The sequence below is a fragment of the Dreissena polymorpha genome, chromosome 16 (genome assembly GCF_020536995.1).
Source record: "Dreissena polymorpha isolate Duluth1 chromosome 16, UMN_Dpol_1.0, whole genome shotgun sequence".
Taxonomy (NCBI): Eukaryota; Metazoa; Mollusca; class Bivalvia; order Myida; family Dreissenidae; genus Dreissena; species Dreissena polymorpha.
This window is the reverse complement of record NC_068370.1, coordinates 19684056-19704665: the sequence shown is the minus strand read 5'-3', so window position 1 is coordinate 19704665 and position 20610 is coordinate 19684056. Positions and strand designations below refer to the sequence as shown.

Sequence of the window (20610 nt, the reverse complement as noted above, 5' to 3'; positions counted from 1 at the left end):
TCACATGTGCATTGGCATTGGACAGTAGATGATCCCTATTGAAATTTAGGTCACAAGGTCAAAGTCGCTGTCGCAAAAAGTATGAAAATTGTTTCCAAACAATAACTCGTAAACAAATTGACCGATTGGCTTGATACTTCACATGTACATTTGCCTTGGAAAGTAGATGACCTCTATTTAAATTGGGTCTCTACGTCAAAGGTCAAGGTCACTTTCACAATAAGTGTGAAAATTGTTTCTGATCAATAACTCGTCAACGAACTGCCGGATTGGCTTGATACTTCACATGTGCATTGGCATTGGATAGTAGATGACATCTTATGAAATTGGGGTCGCTAGTTCTAAGGACAAGGTCACTGTAACAATAAGTGTGAAAATCATTTCCGATCAATATTTCGTCAAGAAATTGACCAATTGGCTTGACACTTGAAACGCTATCAAGTCTGTTCCCTGGGACTAGAACCAGTACATGGTTTCTATAGGGGAAATCTAATGAACGCCCCCACAGTGGGGATCAAACCAGTGACCTCCCAATTGGTAGGCAGACACCATACCCTACACCACTGCGACCTGTAAATTTTCAATTATATTAAATTACTCAAATTGGTTATTGCCATTACTTCTGATAATTACCCCCTTACAAACGAAGTTTAGGGGGATATATAGGAGTGAGCTTGTCTGTCTGTAGGTCGGTCCGTATTAAGTGCCTGCTCTCTAATTCAAGTTGTTTTCATCCGATCTTCACCAAACTTGGTCAGATGTTGTATCTAGATGATGTCTAGGTCAAGTTCCAACATGGGTCATGGCAGTTCAAAAACTAGGTCACGGGGTCACCTAGTGCGTTTTTAAACATTGAGCATGGTGTCCCCTCTCTAATTCATGTAGTTTTCATCTAATATCTTCACCAAACTTGGTCAGATGTTTTATCTAGATGATCTCTATTCCAAATTTGAACATGGTCCATGCTGGGCCAAAACTAGGTCACGGGGTCACTTTGTGCGTTTTTAGCTCACCTTAGAGCTTTTGGGATCTCCTTTTGTCCGTTGTACGTTGTTCGTTGTCAACATTTTGCATTGTGAACACTCTAGTGGCCACATTTATTGTCTGATCTGCATGAAACTCGGTCAGAAGATTTTTCCCAATGATATCTTTGTCGTGTTTAAAACTGGGTCATGCTGGGTCAAAAACAAGATCACTAGGTCAAGAAAAGAAAAACCTTGTGAACACTGTAGGAGTCACATTTGATGCCAAATCTTCATGTAACTTTGTCAAAATGTTTGTCTTAATGATATGCTGGTTAAGTTCAAAAATGGTTCTGGTGGGCGGGGCAGTATTCATTATATGGCTATAGAGAAACCTTGTGAACACTCTAGAAGTCACAATTTTTGCCCAATCATTATGAAACTTTGTCAAAACATGGGTTTCATTGATATTTCAGACGAGTTCAAAAATGGTCTAGATCGTTGAAAAAACATGGCCGCCAGGGGGCGGGGCAGTTTTCTCTATATGTATATAGTGAAAGCATGTGAACACTCTAGAAGTCACATCTTTAGTCCAATCTTCATGAAATTTGGTCAGAACATTTGTTTCTTGGATACGACAGTTGGTTCGGATCTGTAAAATAACATGGCCGCCAGGGGGGGGGGGAGGGTCATTTATAGCTAGGCTGTTTCGGAGAAAACCTGAGGTATTGTAATAGCCAGCTTGTTGTGTCGTGTCGTCCGCAGGTGTCGTGCTAAAACTTTGACATTTTGCTCACAAATCAAAGTGCTTCCACCTACAACTTTGAAACTTCATATGTAGACGCACCTTGATGAGTTCTATACACCACACCCATTTTTGGGTCACTACGTCAAAGGTCAAGGTCACTGTGACCTAAGAAAAATAATCTGACAAGCTTTCATTTATTAAAAAATGCAACCACAGCCGAGCGTTGGCACCCTTTATGCGGTGCTATTGGTCTTATATTTATATAGTAAAAAATGCTTGTGAACACTCTAGTAGCCACTTTTTTTTTCTAAATTATCTTGAAATTTTGTCTACACATCAATTTTATTGATATCTCAGACAAGTTCAAAAATGGTCATGATCGGTGGAAAAACATGGCCACCAGGGGTAGGGGCAGTTTTCTCGATATGTATATAGTGAAAACATGTGAACAGTCTAGAAGACACATTTTTAGCTCACCTGAGCACAACGTGCTCATGGTGAGCTTTTGTGATCGCCTTTTGTCCGGCGTGCATCATCATCGTGCGTTGTCAACATTTTTTCCTTGTGAACACTCTAGAGGCCACATTTATTGTCTGATCTTCATGAAATTTGGTCAGAACATTTGTCCCATTGATTCCTAAACTGAGTTTGAAACTGGGTCATGCTGGGTCAAAAACTTGGCCACTAGGTCAAACAAAAGAAAAACCTTGTGAACACTGTAGAAGTCACATTTGATGCCCAATCTTCATGTAACTTTGTCAAAATGTTTGTCTTGAGTTCAAAAATGGTTTCGGTCCGTTGAAAAACATGGCCACCAGGGGGCGGGGCAGTATTCCTTATATGGCTATAGAGAAACCTTGTGAACACTCTAGAAGTCACAATTTTTATCCAATCATCATGAAACTTGGTCAAAACATTGGTTTTATTAATATCTCGGACAAGTTCGAAAATGGTCCAGATCGGTGAAAAAACATGGCCGCCAGGGAGCGGGGCAGTTTTCCTTATATGAGCTATAGTAAAACCTTGTTAACACTCTAGAGGCCACATTTATTGTCCAATCTTCATGAAATTTGGTCAGAAGGTTGGTCTGTATGATATCTTGGATGAGTTTGAAAATGGTTACGTTTGCTTGAAAAACATGGCTGCCAAGGGGCGGGGCATTTTTCCTTATATGGCTATAAATGGCTATAGTAAAACATTGTGAACACTCTAGAGGCCACATTTATTGTCCAATCTTCATGAAATTTGGTCAGAAGATTCATCCCAATAATATCTTGGACAGCTTAAAAAATGATGCCCGTTGGTTGGAAAACATGGCCGCCAGGGGGGGCGGGGCATTTTTCCCAATATGGCTATAGTAAAACCTTGTTAACACTCTAGAGGCCACATTTATTTTCCGATCTTCATGAAACTTGGTCAGAAGATTTGTCCTAATGATATCTTGGATGAGTTTGAAAATGGTTTCAGTTGCTTAAAAAACATGGCCACCAGGGGTGGGGCATTTTTCCTAATATGGCTATATATCATGCTTTTGTAAAACCTTGTTAACACACTAGAGGCCACATTTATTGTCCGATAATCATGAAACTTGGTCAGATGATATGTCCCAATGATATCTTGGATGAGTTCGAAAATGGTTCCGGTTGGTGGAAAAACATGGCCGCCAAGGGGGCGCGGCATTTTGCCTGATATAGCTATAGTTAAACCTTGTTAACACTCTAGAAGCCGTATTTATTGTACCTTCATCATGAAACTTTGTCAGAAGATTCGTCCCAATGATATTTTGGACAAGTTTGAAAATGGTTCCAGTTGCTTGAAAAACATGGCCACCAGTGGGCGGGGCATTTTTCCTTATATGGACTTATGAATCTTCATGAACTTTGTCAGCATATTTGTTTAAATGATATCTTGGATGTGTATGAAAATGGTTCTGGTCTGTTGAAAAAGGTGGCTGCCAGGGTGTTCACTAGTCATGAAAGTTGGTAAGAACATTTTGTTCTAATGACATCTTGGGCTGCAAAGAACAGGTCAGTTCCTTTGAATCTCAGGTGAGCGACTTTGGGCCTTTCAGGCCCTCTTGTTTGCCCATTCTTCATGAAATTTGGTCTGAACATTTGTTTCAGGGATACGATGGTTGTGTTCGAAAATGGTTCAGATCCGTAAAAAATCATGGCCGCCAGGGGGGGGGGGGGCATTTTCCTTATATTTACATAGTAAAAAATGCTTGTGAACACTCTAGAAGTCACATTTTTTGCCTAACCATAATGAAATTGGGTCAAAATATTGGTTTTGTGGATATCTCAGAAGAGTTCGAAAAGGTCCAGATTGGTGAAAAAACATTGCCGCCAGGGGCTGGGGCAGTTTTCTCAATATGTATATAGTGAAAACATGTGAACAGTCTAGAAGACACATTTTTTGCCCAATCTTCATGACATTTTGTCAGAAGATTTGTTTCCTAGATACGACGGTTGAGTTTAAAAATGATTTTGATCTATCTAGTAACATGACCGCAAGGGGGGGGGGGTGCATTTTCCTTATATTTATATACTAAAAATGCTTGTGAACACTCTGAAAGAGTTTGTTGTGATAAGGGGAAAAACATAGCCGCCAGGGGATGGGGCTGTTTTCTCTATATGTATGTGAGAAGCAGTTTCCTTATATATATAATTTTTTTTTAATCTGGGTATTAAAAACATGGCCGCCAGTGTGGGTGGGGTAATTTTCTATATAGGCATATTGTGAATTCTTTTGGAACACCTTATTTTTAAAGTCAGTCTTGTCATACCAATAATTTGAAATATAAGCTGAAGAGTTTTAATCTTTGTTTTTTTCCATCTTAGTCTCTCAGATGAGTGACCCTCTGCGGGCCTCTTGTTTAACATTCAGCATGGTGTATCCGCTTTCTAATTCAAGTAGTTTTCATCCCATCTTCACCAAACTTGGTTAGAAGTTTTATCTAGATGATCTTAAGGCCAAGTTTGAACATGGACCATGCCAGATCAAAAACTAGGTCACGGGGTCACTTAGTATGTTTTATGCATTCAAATGAATTCTCTCTAATTCAAGTTGTTTTCATGCGATCTTCACCACACATGGTCAGAAAATGTATCTAGATGATGTGTAGGTCAAGTTTGAACATGTGCCATGCCGGGTCAAAAACTAGGTCACGGGGTCTTTTAGTGCGTTTAGACATTGAGCATGGTTCGCTGTTTTTTGTGAAGAGATCATGCAAAATATTCTGTGTCAATGTGGCATGTGGGAGTATTCATCGCGTCTGTGACAAAGCTCTAGTAATATCTATTTTTGCAGGTAATCACATAGTGATAAACCCACTAAAACAAGAAAAATTGTTCTGTAAAAATCTAATGTGTCCTTTCATCCATGGTATGTCAGGATCTGTAATTGGAATCTTTCTGTTTGAATTATACTTAATTCACAAGCCACCTATTAAACCTGTATAGACAGCCTGTTTTGGCTAACTTAGTTATTCCCCAATTAATATAAGGCTTTAATATCACATTTACATTATGTTTTGGAAATGCTATAATTATCAAACGTGTTTCGTAATAATGCACTTCGAAATTAAGTACTTACGTTTTATAAACTACTTTTAATCTTTTGAAGTCAACATTCTTACAATAATGTAATTTCTTTGGTCCTCATGTGAGCAACTAAGGGCCCATCATCCTCTTTTACATTCAGTTGTTGCAACTTTTAGCTACAAATAGTGAAAACTCTCGGTTAATAAATTGCAATATGGTGTGCGGTGTGCAGTCAATCGATTGGTTTTGTTGTTGATAGCTTTAGTTTGCATAGCCGATCAAAATGAAGCTTGGAGTTCTGCAAGCTTGCAAAGAACCTTGCTTGTGATTCTATCTGAGAGTTTTTTGATAAATAATTTAGTTTGTATCAGTCTTGATGAAACATTGGATTTAACATGATTTCATGGAGATCAAACCCAAGATTGTATGTAAAGGTTTATTTTAGTGTTTCTACTTATACGAAAATGTTTTACTCTCAATTATTTAAGTTTAAATGTTAAGATGAAAGTATTATGCTGAAATGTTGTGTCCTTACTCACAGATTACACAAAGCCATAGCTAGAGATTGCATTTGGTGCCAGTCAGGTCAAGGTTGAGAGCACTGTAACAAAATATAGAAAAGATACTTGAGTTTAGATGGAGATATTGCACTTAAATGTAGTGTGTAGTCAGCTTATATGGAGACCTAGATTGTGATTGCACAATTATTTTAATTCATATCTTTAATTTTGAAAGCCTGTGTTTGTTGCATTGCTTGTTTCTTGTGATAAGTCAAGTTAGTACATCTTAATACTCTGTAAGATTTGATTGTCAATCAATGTCTGTAAAATGGAATTGGGTTCAACTTTTGTCTATCTAGGCTACCATCTAAGCTTTGTAATGTTCAACACAGCATAAAAGGGATCACACTTTCATTGCAAGCGCCATTTCGTTACAAAAAAGTGTATTACATTTATTGACAACATTTATTAAAGTGGTTGGAGAATAGTCAGAAATATACAAGTTATTTCATCAGTTGGAAGTAACAAAACCAATAGTAGAGTACATGTCATATAATATTATTATATAGTTATAGATTGATCAAGTATGGTCTCTAAAGACGGGTAACAACTGTAGATGGTATAAAAATATTAAGTATCAATCACTTTGAGACAGAAATTATTGACATAATTTTCTTTTTTGTGATAACAGCACACTACAAATAATAGTTAACTTGTTTATTTCAGGTGAGTATAGATGCAAAGTCTCCATCAGAGTTCATCAGCCAGGCTCGGGCAATACTTACCAGACAGAATGAGTTGGAGGCAATGGCAAGCAGCCTGCAGGGAGAGGTGGAGCAGTTAGAGAGTCAACGTCACACTCTGGTGAGTCACAGTCAGACCTTGATGGGTCACAGTCAGGTCCTGGTGAGTCACAGTCAGGCCCTGGTGAGTCACAGTCAGGCCTCGATGAGTAACAGTCAGGCCCTGGTTAGTCACAATCAGGCCCTGATCAGTCTCAGTCAGACCCTAGTGAGTCACAGTCAGACCTTGATGGGTCACAGTCAGGTCCTGGTGAGTCACAGTCAGGCCCTGGCAAGTCACTGTCAGGCCTCGATGAGTAACAGTCAGGCCCTGGTTAGTCACAATCAGGCCCTGATCAGTCTCAGTCAGACCCTAGTGAGTCACAGTCAGACCTTGATGGGTCACAGTCAGACCCTGGTGAGTCACAGTCAGGCTCTGTGAGTAACAGTCAGACCCTGGTGAGTCACAATCAGGTCCTGGTGAGTCACAGTAAGGTCTTGATGAGTCACAGTCAGGCCCTGATGAGTTATAGTCAGGCCCTGGTGAGTCACACTGAGGCCAAGGTGAGTCATAATCAGGCCCCGGTGAGTCACAGTAAGACCCTGGTGAGTCACAGTCAGGCCTCGATGAGTAACAGTCAGGCCCTGGTTAGTCACAATCAGGCCCTGATCAGTCTCAGTCAGACCCTAGTGAGTCACAGTCAGACCTTGATGGGTCACAGTCAGGTCATGGTGAGTCACAGTCAGGCCCTGGCAAGTCACAGTCAGGCCTCGATGAGTAACAGTCAGGCCCTGGTTAGTCACAATCAGGCCCTGATCAGTCTCAGTCAAACCCTAGTGAGTCACAGTCAGACCTTGATGGGTCACAGTCAGACCCTGGTGAGTCACAGTCAGGCTCTGTGAGTAACAGTCAGACCCTGGTGAGTCACAATCAGGTCCTGGTGAGTCACAGTCAAGCCCTGGTGAGTCACAGTCAGACCCTGGTGAGTCACAGTCAGGCTCTGTGAGTAACAGTCAGACCCTGGTGAGTCACAGTCATACTCTGGTAGGTCAAAGTTAAGCCCTGTTGAGTCACTTTTAGACACTAGTGAGACACAGTCAGAGCCTAGTCAGGCCTTGGTGAGTAACAGTAAGACCCTGGTGAGTCACAATCTGACCCTACTGAGTCACAGTCAGGCCCTGGTTAGTCACAGTCAAACCCTGGTGAGTCACAGTCAGGCCCTGGTGAGTCACAGTCAGACCCTAGTGAGGCACAGTCAGGCACTGGTGAGTCACAGTCAGGACCTAGTGGGTCACAGTTAGACCCTGGTAAGTTACAGTCAGGCCCTGGTGAGTCACAGTCAGGCCCTGATGAGTCACAATCAGACCTCGATAAGTCATAGTTAAACCCTGGTGAGTCACAGTCAAACCCTGTTTAGTCACGGTTAGACCTTGGTGAGTCACAGTCAGGCCTTGATCAGTCACAGTCAAGCCCTGGTGAGTCACAGTCAGACCCTAGTGAGTCACAGTCAGACCCTAGTGAGTCAAAGTGGGGCACTGGTGAGTCACAGCCAGGCATTGATGAGTCACAGTCAGGCCCTGATGAGTTATAGTCAGGCCCTGGTGAGTCAGTCAGACCCTGGTGAGTCATATAGTCATACACTGGTGATTCACAGTCAGGCCCTGGTGAGTCACAGCCAGGCCCTGGTGAGTCACATTCAGACCCTGGTGAGTAACAGTCATACCCTGGTGATTCACAGTAAGGCCCCATTGAGTCTCAGCCAACCCTGGTGAATCACAGCCAGTATCTGGTGAGTCACAGCCAGGCCCAGGTGAGTCACATTCAGACCCTGGTGAGTCACATTCAGACCCTGGTGAGTCACAGTCAGACCCTGTGAGTCACAGTCAGACCCTGGTGAGTCACAGTCAGACCCTGGTGAGTCACAGCCAGGCCCTGGTGAGTCACATTCAAACCCTGGTGTGTCACAGTCAGGCCCTGGTGAGTCACAGTCAGGCCTTGTATAGTCACATTCAGGCCCTGGTTAGTCACATTCAGACCATGGTGAGTCACAGTCAGGCCCTTGTTAGTCACTGTCAGGCCCTGGTGAGTCACAGTCAGGCCCTGGTGAGTCGCAGTCAGGCCCTGGTGAGTCACAGTCAGGCCCTGGTGAGTCGCAGTCAGGCCCTGGTGAGTCGCAGTCAGGCCCTGGTGAGTCACAGTCAGGCCCTGGTGAGTTGCAGTCAGGCCCTTGTTAGTCACAGTCAGGCCCTGGTGAGTCACAGTCAGGCCCTGGTGAGTCACAGTCAGGCCCTGTTTTTTCACAGTCATGCCCTGATTAGTCACAGTCAGGCCCTGGTGTGTCACAGTCAGGCCCTGGTGTGTCACAGTCAGGCCATGGTGAGTCACAGTCAGACCCTGGTGAGTCACAGTCAAGCCCTGGTGAGTAACTGTTAGGCCCTGGTGAGTCACAGTCAAGCCCTGGTGAGTCACATTCAGACTCTTGTTAGTCACAGTCAGGCCTTTATGAGTCACAGTCAGGCCTTTATGAGTCACAGTCAGGCCCTTATGAGTTATAGTCAAGCCCTGGAGAGTCACAGTCAGGCCCTGGTGAGTCACAATCAAGCCCTGGTGTGTCACAGTAAAGCCCGTGTTACTAAATTATTTTAATAACTTTTAAGCTTACATGTGCCACAGTTGACTCATGGTGAGCATTGTGATAACATTTTGTCCCTGTTTGTTGTGCATCATTATCATTTTCCTTTTGGACACTAGAGGCCACGTTTTATTGTACTTTATGAAACTCCTGATGATATCCTTGATGAAGTTGAAACTATGTCACATGGGTTCAAAAAGTAGGTTAGTTCAAATTGAAGAACAAGCTGGTGAACACTAGAAGTAACATTGTTTGCCTAATCATCATGTAACTTTGTTAGAAAATGTGTTCTTAGCTCATAAATCATTTCCCTAGGAAATTTGCCCTTTTCCTGAAGTCACGTTTATATACTGTTTTTTCCTGCTTGATAAAGTACTGGAAATCCACACTTTCCCAATAAGGAAAAAACTACAATTTTCCCAATTTCTTTCAAAAGGTTTCAGTCCATTGTTAAGCATGACCTACATGAGATGGGGTAGACTTCCTTATATTGCTTTTTAAACCTTGTTAACACTCAGAAGTTACATTTTTGCCCAATCATTATGAAACTTGTACCATTTGTCATAAATAAATTGAAATATTAATATTAAGAAAGGTACATCAGAGTCTTAGTAGCAAATTCTATTGTGAGCTCTCCTGTGCACAAAGTGGCATCCAAAAACTGGGTCACCTGTGATATCATTGTTGCCACTCAAGTATTGATGAAACTTGGTCTAAATGTTAATCTTGACGTGATTTAGGTAATTTTTGAATCAGTGTTATGTGTGTCCAAATCTACGTCTTTTGATAAAATAATTAAAACATTCATATTACCACTTTAGAATCCACTTTAATTACTCAATCTTGATACATCATGGTCAGAATGTTTACCTCGACAATATCAAGGGAATGTTTGAATCTGCTTCAAGTGATGTTAAAAAATTAGGTCACCAGGTCAAGTCTTTGACCATTTGTGTACCTAGTACTCAGATCGGCACTTAAGTATCACCGCCATCTTGTCAAAACATGTGCAATACCATGATGTATACAAAATGTGATGTATGATTTCACTTAACTTAAGATTTTCAATGAAGTTATCTTTTGCAGATTGTTCACCAACCAGAGACTCAGGAATTTATTTTAAATCAAGATGAGTCATTCATGAAGAAACAACAGCTCACATCACAGGCTCAACAAACTCAGGTTTCCCATCTCGGTGACCATTTACAGTATACTTCAACTCAGGAAACTGAAAGCAAGGCTGAACAGAAACAACATTTAATGGGGGATAGTCCTGGCAATATTTACTCTTCTGAAACAACTTCTGCAAGAAACGGTCAGAAACGAGGTTGCTCAGCTACTAAAGGAAGAAAAACCCTATCTAGAAATACTTTTGTTCATGAAAATACTCTACTAGTCGGTGCAAATAATTTATCAATTCGTAAACTGTTGGAAAATACAGGGTCTGATATGTGTGTTAAATCAGCTGATTGTGGTACCAGCAAAGTAAAACGGAATGGACATTTAAATGACCTCTCTCTGGAAAATGATCTCAAATATAGACCCAGTTTGCCTATAAGCATTCCATTAGACTGTCTCCCAGGGAACAATGTACAAAGAGTAAGCAAACCCCAACAGATAAATAGTGATGAAGGCAAGAAAGGCCCTCCAGTAAATGATCATAAGACATCAGAATCACCTTCCATTGTTGGAACTCAGGGTCCATTGAAAATGTTGAATTCATCTGTAGACCATTCAGAATTCCAAAGTAACATTTCTGCCTGGACATTGTCCAACTTCATAGCCAGCTCTCCATCCATTGTCACATCAAGTAATATAAATATGGAAAAGATGGTTATTCCAAAAAGCATGTGCATGTGCTAAATGGAAATGATTCCAGTAATGCTGTGAAGCAAATCCTTTTTGAAGCTAAGCAGCAAGGCAGTCAAACTTCAACTGAAACATCTAAATTGTTTAATAGGAAGTACAGCAAAGAGCAATTGTTAAGTAATGCAAAACACAAAAATAGTGATTTTCAAGCTGAACAATGTTTAGAAAGACAACAAACCTATCTCTTAGCTACAACTGGGTCTCCACAACTTAGAGGGTCTACAGCTATGTTGATCTCAACAGCAAACCAGCCGCTAGGAATCAGTGCAATACCTTCACCTGATATCAAGAATGGACAACTCATTGGTAGGAATGATCAAATATTCACTTGAATATGGTTGTACGTCTTTGAATAGGCATGTTAAGGGTATTTTGTCTGATATTTTATAATAGGAATATTTATGCCCCCCTTCGAAGAAGAGGGGGTATATTGTTTTGCTCAAGGGGGTATATTGTTTTGCTCATGTCGGTCCGTCCACCAGATGGTTTCCGGATGATAACTCAAGAACGCTTAGGCCTAGGATCATGAAACTTCATAGGTACATTGGTCATGACTGGCAGATGACCCCTAATGATTTTCAGGTCACTAGGTCAAAGGTCAAGGTCACTGGGGCTCGAAATAGTAAAATGGTTTCCGGATGATAACTCAAGAATGCTTAGGCCTAGGATCTTGAAACGTCATAGGTACATTGATCATGACTCGCAGATAACCCCTATTGATTTTCAGGTCACTAGGTCAAAGGTCAAGGTCACAGTGACTCAAAACAGTAAAATGGTTTCCGGATGATAATTCAAGAAGGCTTACGCCTAGGATCATGAAACTTCATAGGAACATTGATCATGACTGGCAGATGACCCCTATTGATTTTCAGGTCACTAGGTTAAAGATCAAGGTCACAGTGACTCGAAATAGTAAAATGATTTCCTGATGATAATTCAAGAATGCTTACGCCTAGGATCATGAAACTTCATAGGTACATTGATCATGACTGGCAGATGACCGCTATTGATTTTCAGGTCACTAGGTCAAAGGTCAAGGTCACAGTGACTTGAAATAGTAAAATGGTTTCCTGATGATAACTCAAGAATGCTTATCCCTAGGATCATGAAACTTCATAGGTACATTGATCATGACTGGCAGATGACCGCTATTAATTTTCAGGTCACTAGGTCAAAGGTCAAGGTCACAGTGACAAAGAATAATTCACACAATGGCTGCCACTACAACTAATAGCCCATATGGGGGGCATGCATGTTTTACAAACAGCCCTTGTTATTTTGCTGTTAGGCCCCAAAAAGTCATTTTTCCTGTAAAATTAGTAACTCAAATTTGTTATCAACCACCCTAATTAATTTTTTAACTTAAAGTTAAAAAATACAAATGACATGACAACTGTCAATTTTCTCATGTGTGTTGTAGCATATGCATACCCAGGCTTATAATTATTCATAAATCTTTTCTCAAACATCTTTATATATTCTATTTTCATCTCAAGACTTTCAAACATACCATAATTCGTCAGATCAAAATCTGCAATTTCCATTACTATTACTGGGACATTTTATCTCCTGACATTATTACCCAACCAGATGCACTGTGCTTGTGATGTCCAACCCAGACAGGGGAATTGATATTTAGCAGGCCATGAATGTGGGCCCTCCTGAAATAATGCAATATGAACAAACTTTTTAATGCATTTATTTGCATTAAAATTACATTTGTTTACTGACATACACAAACGTTGTTTTGATGCTAACTATTGAACCTCATTCAGTTTTAAGTTAAATTTGGCAACACATCTTAGATAATATTATGATAGACAAGACACACATCTATGACTAACTTTCAGGAAGACGTATTTTAGGGATAAAATATGGAGTAACATCTAGATTAACAAAACTGAATATAAAAATAAAGATCTAAAATCATATGAATATAATATTTACCTAGCTACCTACCCACCCATGTTTTAATTAACTGTTTTCCAACATGTCACAGCAAAAAGACATTTATTATCCCCGCCAAAAAAAAATTCGGAGGTGATATAGTAATTGGTCCTGTCCGTCTGGCTGAAACTTTGTCCGGAGCATAACTCCAAATCTATTCAATGGATTTACTTTAAACTTAGAATATAAACAGATGGCAACTAGGAGAAGTGCAGTGACCAAGAACCATAAGTCTATCTACCTTAGTTTTTTAATTATCTCCCCTTTTATATAACTTTAAAGTAAATTTTTGTCCGGAGCTTAACTCTAAATATACTAAAGGAACTTAAAATATAAACAGATGGCAACTAGGAAAAGTGCAGTGACTAAGAACCACAACTCTATCTACCTTAGTTTTTGAATTATCTCCCCTTTTATATATTTTAAAGTTAATTTTGTCCGGAGCATAACTCTAAATCTACTAAAGGGATTTACTTGAAACTTGAAATATAAACAGATGGCAACTAGGAGAAGTGCAGTGACCAAGAACCACAACTCTATCTACCTTAGTTTTTGAATTATCTCCCCTTTTATATAATTTTTGTCCGGAGCATAACTCTGAATCTACTGAAGGGATTTACTTGATACTTGAAATATAAACAGATGGCAAGTAGGAAAAGTGCAGTGACTAAGAACCATAACTCTATCTACCTTAGTTTTTTAATTATCTCCCCTTTTATATAACTTTAAAGTAAATGTTGTCCAGAGCATAACTCTAAATCTACTAAAGGGATTTACTTGAAACTTGAAATATAAACATATGGCAACTAGGAGAAGTGCAGTGACCAAGAACCATAACTCTATGTACCTTAGTTTTTTAATTATCTCCCCTTTTATATAATTTTAAAGTAAATTTTTGTCCGGAGCATAACTCTAAATCTACTGAAGGGATTTACTTGAAACTTGAAACTTAAACAGATGGCAAGTAGGAGAAGTGCAGTGACTAAGAACCATAACTCTATCTACTTTAGTGTTTGAATTATATCCCTTTATTTAATTTCAAAGTAAATTTTTGTGCTGAGCATAATGAATTATCTCCCTTTATTTGTTTTTACAAATATTATTCTACTCTCTAAAACAAATGTTGTCATACAAGCAAACACATTTCGGCGGGGATTTGGCACTACTGTGACAAGCTCTTGTTGTTTTGGAGGCTTTATTAAAGCTCCCATACAACTGCATTTTGTCAATGCACAAGTGCATAGCTTTAAACCTCTAACACATTTTAAGGACCTCTGCGAACATTTACAACAAAAAAGAGGTATTATTGCTACTTAAAACATAAAAAAAATCTTAGGAATTATAAAAAGGGAAGAATACTTAGGTATACTATTAAATCATATCAGGGCTCTCTGAAACGCTTAATTATGCGTATTTGTACGCATAAATTTGAAAAAGGACGCATGTTCCAAACCAATCGAGAGTCCCTGGTACGCACATTTTTTTGCAATAAAAATGTATAAAAATATTGAAAATTGCATCATATCAAGCAGCTGAAATGTACCGAAATTGTCCGCCATTCAGATCCAGACTGGTTTTAAATTTGGTTTCATTGTCAGCATAAGCATTTAAACAAAAAGCTAAACCCGGTCTGCACCATGGTAAGCGACCACGTGTGACCTTTTTGTTATGGAAGCGCACATGCTAGCTGGGCCAATCAATATCAAGCTCGCTTACACCTGAGATAACTTTGTTGAATAAAATGTTAGAATGGGTGGAGCTTACGGTTCATAATCCGAGTTAGAAGCAATATATTGGGAGTAAGAAGGCACGTGATAAAACGACGTTTACAAAATGCTTCCATGCTTCCAATATAGTCATCATGTATATTTCCCAAAAAAAGAGCGCGAAAATAATGCGGCAATGTACAAGGTCAAGGTATACTCATGGAAAGCGTATTGATTTTTAGCTCACCTGATTGCTCAGGTGAGCTTTTGTGACCGGTCTTTGTCCGTTGTATGTCCGACCGTCAGTCAGTTCGTTAACATTTGCTCGTAAACACTCTAGAGGCCACATTTCTTGTCCCATCTTCATGAAACTTGGTCAGAAGCTTTGTCCCAATGAAATCTCGGCCGAGTTCGAAACTGGGTTGTGCCAGGTCAAAAACTAGGTCACTAGGTCAAAAAAAGAAAAGCCTTGTAAACACTGTAGAAGTCACATTTCATGCCCAATCTTCATGTAACTTTGTCAAAATGTTTGTCTTAATGATAACTTGGTTGAGTTCAAAAGCGATCCATTGAAAAACATGGCCACCAGTGGGCGGGGCAGTTTTCCTTATTTGGCTATAGAGAAACCTTGTAAACACTCTAGAAGTCACAATTTTTGCTCAATCATCATGAAAATTAGTCAAAACATTGGTTCAATTGATGTCTCGGACGAGTTCAAAAATGGTCGAGATCGGTGAAAAAAACATAGCCGCCAGTGGGCGGGGCATTTTTCTCTATATGTATATAGTGGCAGTTTTCCCTATTTGGCTATAGAGAAACCTTGTAAACACTCTAGAAAAAGTCACAATTTTTGCCCAATCATCATGAAAGTTGGTCAAAACATTGTTTTTATTGATATCTCGGACGAGTTTGAAAATGGTCGGGATGGGTGAAAAAACATGGCTGCCAGTGGGCGGGGCATTTTTCTCTATATGTATATAGTAAAAACATTTGTGAACACAGTAGAAGTCACATTTTTGGCCCAATGTTCATGAAATTTGCTCAGAACATTTGTTTCCTTGATACGAGAGTTGAGTTAAAAAATGGTTCCGGTCAGTTGAATAACATGGCTGCTGGGAGGGGGGAAGTTTTCTCATTATGCCCCCCCCCCCCCCCCCCCCTTTCGAAGAAGAGGGGGTATATTGTTTTGCTCATGTCGGTCCGTCCGTCCACCAGATGGTTTCCGGATGATAACTCAAGAGCGCTTATGCCAAGGATCATGAAACTTCATAGGTACATTGATCATGACTCGCAGATGACCCCTATTAATTTTAGGTCACTAGGTCAAAGGTCAAGGTCACGGTGACCTGAAATAGTAAAATAGTTTCTGGATGATAACTCAAGAATGCTTATGCCTAGGTTCATGAAACTTCATAGGTATATTGATCATGACTCGCAGATGACCCCTATTGATTATCAGGTCACTAAGTCAAAGGTCAAGGTCACAGTGCCAAAAAATGTATTCACACAATGGCTGTCAAGGTCACGGTGACTCAACTTAGAAAAATGGTTTCCGGATAATAACTCAAGGATGCTTACGCCTAGGATCATGAAACTTCATAGGTACATTGATCATGACTCGCAGATGAAATAATGATGAAACTTCACCAGGATGTTTGTCTGGACAATATCTAGGTCAAGTTTGACATTTGGTAAAGATTGAATGAACCGATTCCTCTCAGGTGAGCAAACTAGGGCCATCTTGGCCCTCTTGTTTATATAAACTTTGTAGCGCAGAGAACATTAAATTCTGTTGATTTCAGTTAAAAGTTTCGTTGGTATTTTTTAACACAATTATATCGCGAATAATTTGATATTTCCTCTAAATGAATTTCAAATCAAACACGCCGTATCTTTATCGTTATGGTCTGTTAGTTGAGTAATTATTGCAACAGTAATTGTACTGTATACTGATTCAAGAGAACATCTGGACAGAACTGGATTAAGTGTTGGGCGTTATGTAAACACGCATAGCATGTCTACTGACCTATTGTGTAGACTGCTGTCTGCGGTGTTTGGACAAAAGAGATTGACATGTGTGAATGCAACTCTGTCGATTTGGTCCGTAATTACCGGTAAAACATTGTTTTGAATGTCATTATTTTAATCAATACATTTGCTGTTTAAATCAGGGGCCGAATAGTGTAAAACGCGATTTTTTTATTTATTTTTTTAACTCACCTGATTGCTCAGGTGTGCTTTTGTGACCGGTCTTTGTCTGTCGTATGTCCGTCCGTCTGTCCGTTAACATTTGCTCGTAAACACTCTAGAGGCCACATTTCTTGTCCCATCTTCATGAAACTTGGTCAGAAGCTTTGCCCCAATTAAATCTCGGCCAAGTTCGAAACTGGGTTGTGCCAGGTCAAAAATAAGGTCACAAGGTCAAAAAAAAGAAAAACCTTGTAAACACTGTAGAAGTCACATTTCGTGCCCAATCTTCATGTAACTTTGTCAAAATGTTTGTCTTAATGATATCTTGGTTGAGTTCAAAAGTGGTACCGATCCGTTGAAAAAAATGGCCGCCAGTGGGCGGTGCAGTTTTCCATATTTGGCTATAGAGAAACCTTGTAAACACTCTAGAAGTCACAATTTTTGCCCAATCATCATGAAAATTGGTCAAAACATTGGTTCAATTGATTTCTTGGACGAGTTCGAAAATGGTCGAGATCGGTGAAAAAACATGGCCGCCAGTGGGCGGGGCATTTTTATGCCCCCCTTCGAAGAAGAGGGGGTATATTGCTTTGCTCATGTCGGTCGGTCGGTCCGTCCTCCAGGTGGTTGTCAGATGATAACTCAAGAACGCTTGGGCCTAGGATCATGAAACTTCATAGGTAAATTGATCATGACTCGCAGATGACTCCCTATTGATTTTGAGGTCACTAGGTCAAAGGTCAAGGTCACGGTGACCCTAAATAGTAAAATAGTTTCCGGATGATAACTCAAGGACGCTTAGGCCTAGGATCATGAAACTTGATAGGTAGATTGATCATGACTCGCAGATGACCCCTATTGATTTTCAGGTCACTAGGTCAAAGGTCAAGGTCACAGTGCCCGAAATAGTAAAATGGTTTCCGGATGATAACTCAATAACGCTTAGGCCTAGGATCATGAAACTTGATAGGTAGATTGATCATGACTTGCAGATGACCCCTATTGATTTTCAGGTCACTAGGTCAAAGGTCAAGGTCACAGTGACCTGAAATAGTAAAATGGTTTCCGGATGATAACTCAAGAACGCTTAGGCCTAGGATCATGAAACTTGATAGGTAGATTGATCATGACTCGCAGATGACCCTTATTGATTTTCAGGTCACTAGGTCAAAGGTCAAGGTCACGATGACCCGAAATAGTAAAATGGTTTCCGGATGATAACTGAAGAATGCTTATTCCTAGGATCATGAAACTTGATAGGTAGATTGATCATGACTCGCAGATGACCCCTATTGATTTTCAGGTCACTAGGTCAAAGGTCAAGGTCACGGTGACCCGAAATAGTAAAATGGTGTCCGGATGATAACTCAATAATGCTTATGGCTAGGATCATGAAACTTCATAGGTACATTGATCATGACTGGCAGATGACCCCTATTGATTTTCAGGTCACTAGGTCAAAGGTCAAGGTCACAGTGACAAAAAACATATTCACACAATGGCTCTCACTACAACGGAGAGCCCATATGGGGGGCATGCATGTTTTACAAACAGCCCTTGTTCACTGTTTGAAACCGTGGAATATCAGTTTTTAATGCACTGATATTTCTCTATAAACCATCAGAAAGCATAAAATAAGAACTTATAACCAAGGGTTTATACTACATTGAGTGTATCTTAACTCTTCCTGTAAATGTATTACATGTTTATTTGTAGTTTAATATATCACCCTAACAAAGTTTAAAAAGGGTTAAGTTTGTTCTCGAAAAAGTGTACTTGATGCGCATTTAATGCACATTTAATGCGCATGTTATTTGCAACGTATTTATTGCTTAACAAGTGCATGTTATTCTGTTTAAAAAAAACTTTACTAGTGTGTTTATACACATAAGTGTATTTTTTTCCACGAAATTATACACTTAAGTGCGTTTATTATGTTAATAAGTGCGCTTAAGTTTATTTTCAAGCGCATTTATACACTTGAGTGTTTTTTAAGACATTCAAATAATACACTTCATGGTCAAAGTGTATTTTTTAAAGCGCATTAATACACTTGAGTGCATTTCCAGTCCTTCAAATAATACACATTACAGAATTAGAGGCGAATTTTTTAAGCGCATTAATACACTTGAGTGCATTTCCAGTCATACAAATAATACACTTATCAGTAAATTAAGTAATCTTTCAAGTGCATCAATACACTTGAGTGTATTTTAACTCATACAAATAATACACTTCATGGAGTATTCAAAGTGAATTTTTTAAGCGCATTAATACAATTGAGTGCATTTCCAGTCATACAAATAAAACACTTCATTGCGTATTCAAAGTGAATTTTTGTAAGCGCATTAATACACTTAATGCATTTCCACTGATACAAATAATACACCTTACAAAATTGAAAGTGATTTTTTAAGAGCATTAATACACTTGAGTGCATTCCCCGTCATACAAATAATACACCTTACAGTATTAAAAGTGATTTTTTAAGCGCATTAATACACTTAAGTGAATTTTCAGTCATACAAATAATACACTTTATGAAGTATTGAAAGTGAATTTTTTAAGCGCATTATACGCGAAAGTGTACTTTTCATCACTTTAAATTAATATGGTTGAAAATTAACCAAATTCTGAAAAAAATCCCAGCATTTTGAAGCCAGCATTCATTCTTTATGTGAAAGGTTTGTGTAAACACATACATAAAAAACAAAAAGTTCAATTCAATAGATAAGAACACTGTTATTATAATGTTTAAGCGTAAAAAACAAAAACAAAGGTTACATATCTACATAAAGAGAGGATTCAAACGGGCTATTGCCTCTCTGGAATTAACAACTTCAAATATAAAGCTCATACCAGTGATTTTTCTCCCCTCTGATTAAAGCCGAATACAGGTGGTTTCTGCTTCAGAAATATAAAAGTTTTCCCCTCCTTAAGCTGAAATGTTTTCTTTATCATTTACTAGATTTTTATGCCCCCCTTCGAAGAAGAGGGGGTATATTGCTTTGCACATGTCGGTCGGTCTGTCGGTAGGTCGGTCCATCCACCAGGTGGTTTCCGGATGATAACTCAAGAACGCTTGGGGCTAGGATCATGAAACTTCATAGGTACATTGATCATGACTTGCAGATGACCCCTATTGATTTTGAGGTCACTAGGTCAAAGGTCAAGGTCACGGTGACCCGAAATAGTAAAATGGTTTCCGGATGATAACTCAAGAATGTATACGCCTAGGATCATGAAACTTCATAGGTAGATTGATCATGACTCGCAGATGACCCCTATTGATTTTGAGGTCACTAGGTCAAAGGTCAAGGTCACGGTGACCCGAAATAGTAAAATGGTTTCCGGATGATAACTCAAGAACGCATACGCCTAGGATCATGAAACTTCATGGGTAGATTGATAATGACTCGCAGATGACCCCTATTGATTTTGAGGTCACTAGGTCAAAGGTCAAGGTCACAGTGACCCAAAATAGTAAAATGGTTTTTTGATGATAACTCAAGAATGCATACGCCTAGGATCATGAAATTTCATAGGTAGATTGATCATGACTCGCAGATGACCCCTATTGATTTTCAGGTCACTAGGTCAAAGGTCAAGGTCACAGTGACAAAAATAGTATTCACACAATGGCTGCCACTACAACGGACAGCCCATATGGGGGGCATGCATGTTTTACAAACAGCCCTTGTTCTCTATATGTATATAGTGGCAGTTTTCCC

The 20610-nt window shown here is 39.5% G+C and overlaps 2 protein-coding genes across 5 annotated transcripts in view; both read left to right on the top strand.

Annotated features, from left to right (window-relative positions):
- Positions 1–11047, top strand: part of LOC127862911 (histone-lysine N-methyltransferase, H3 lysine-79 specific-like) — a 164598-nt gene extending 153551 nt beyond the window's left edge. For all 3 annotated transcript variants that reach the window (XM_052402184.1, XM_052402186.1, XM_052402185.1), the window contains exons 21-22: positions 6479–6616; positions 10254–11047. In XM_052402184.1, the coding sequence (XP_052258144.1) occupies positions 6479–6616; positions 10254–11030 (915 nt within the window). In that variant the 3' untranslated portion in view covers positions 11031–11047. The remainder of the gene's footprint in view (positions 1–6478; positions 6617–10253) is intronic.
- Positions 11048–11201: 154 nt separating this feature from the next.
- LOC127862917 (uncharacterized) overlaps positions 11202–20610 on the top strand; it is a 32156-nt gene continuing 22747 nt past the window's right edge. For both annotated transcript variants that reach the window (XM_052402190.1, XM_052402191.1), the window contains exon 1: positions 11202–11342. In XM_052402190.1, the coding sequence (XP_052258150.1) occupies positions 11264–11342 (79 nt within the window). In that variant the 5' untranslated portion in view covers positions 11202–11263. The remainder of the gene's footprint in view (positions 11343–20610) is intronic.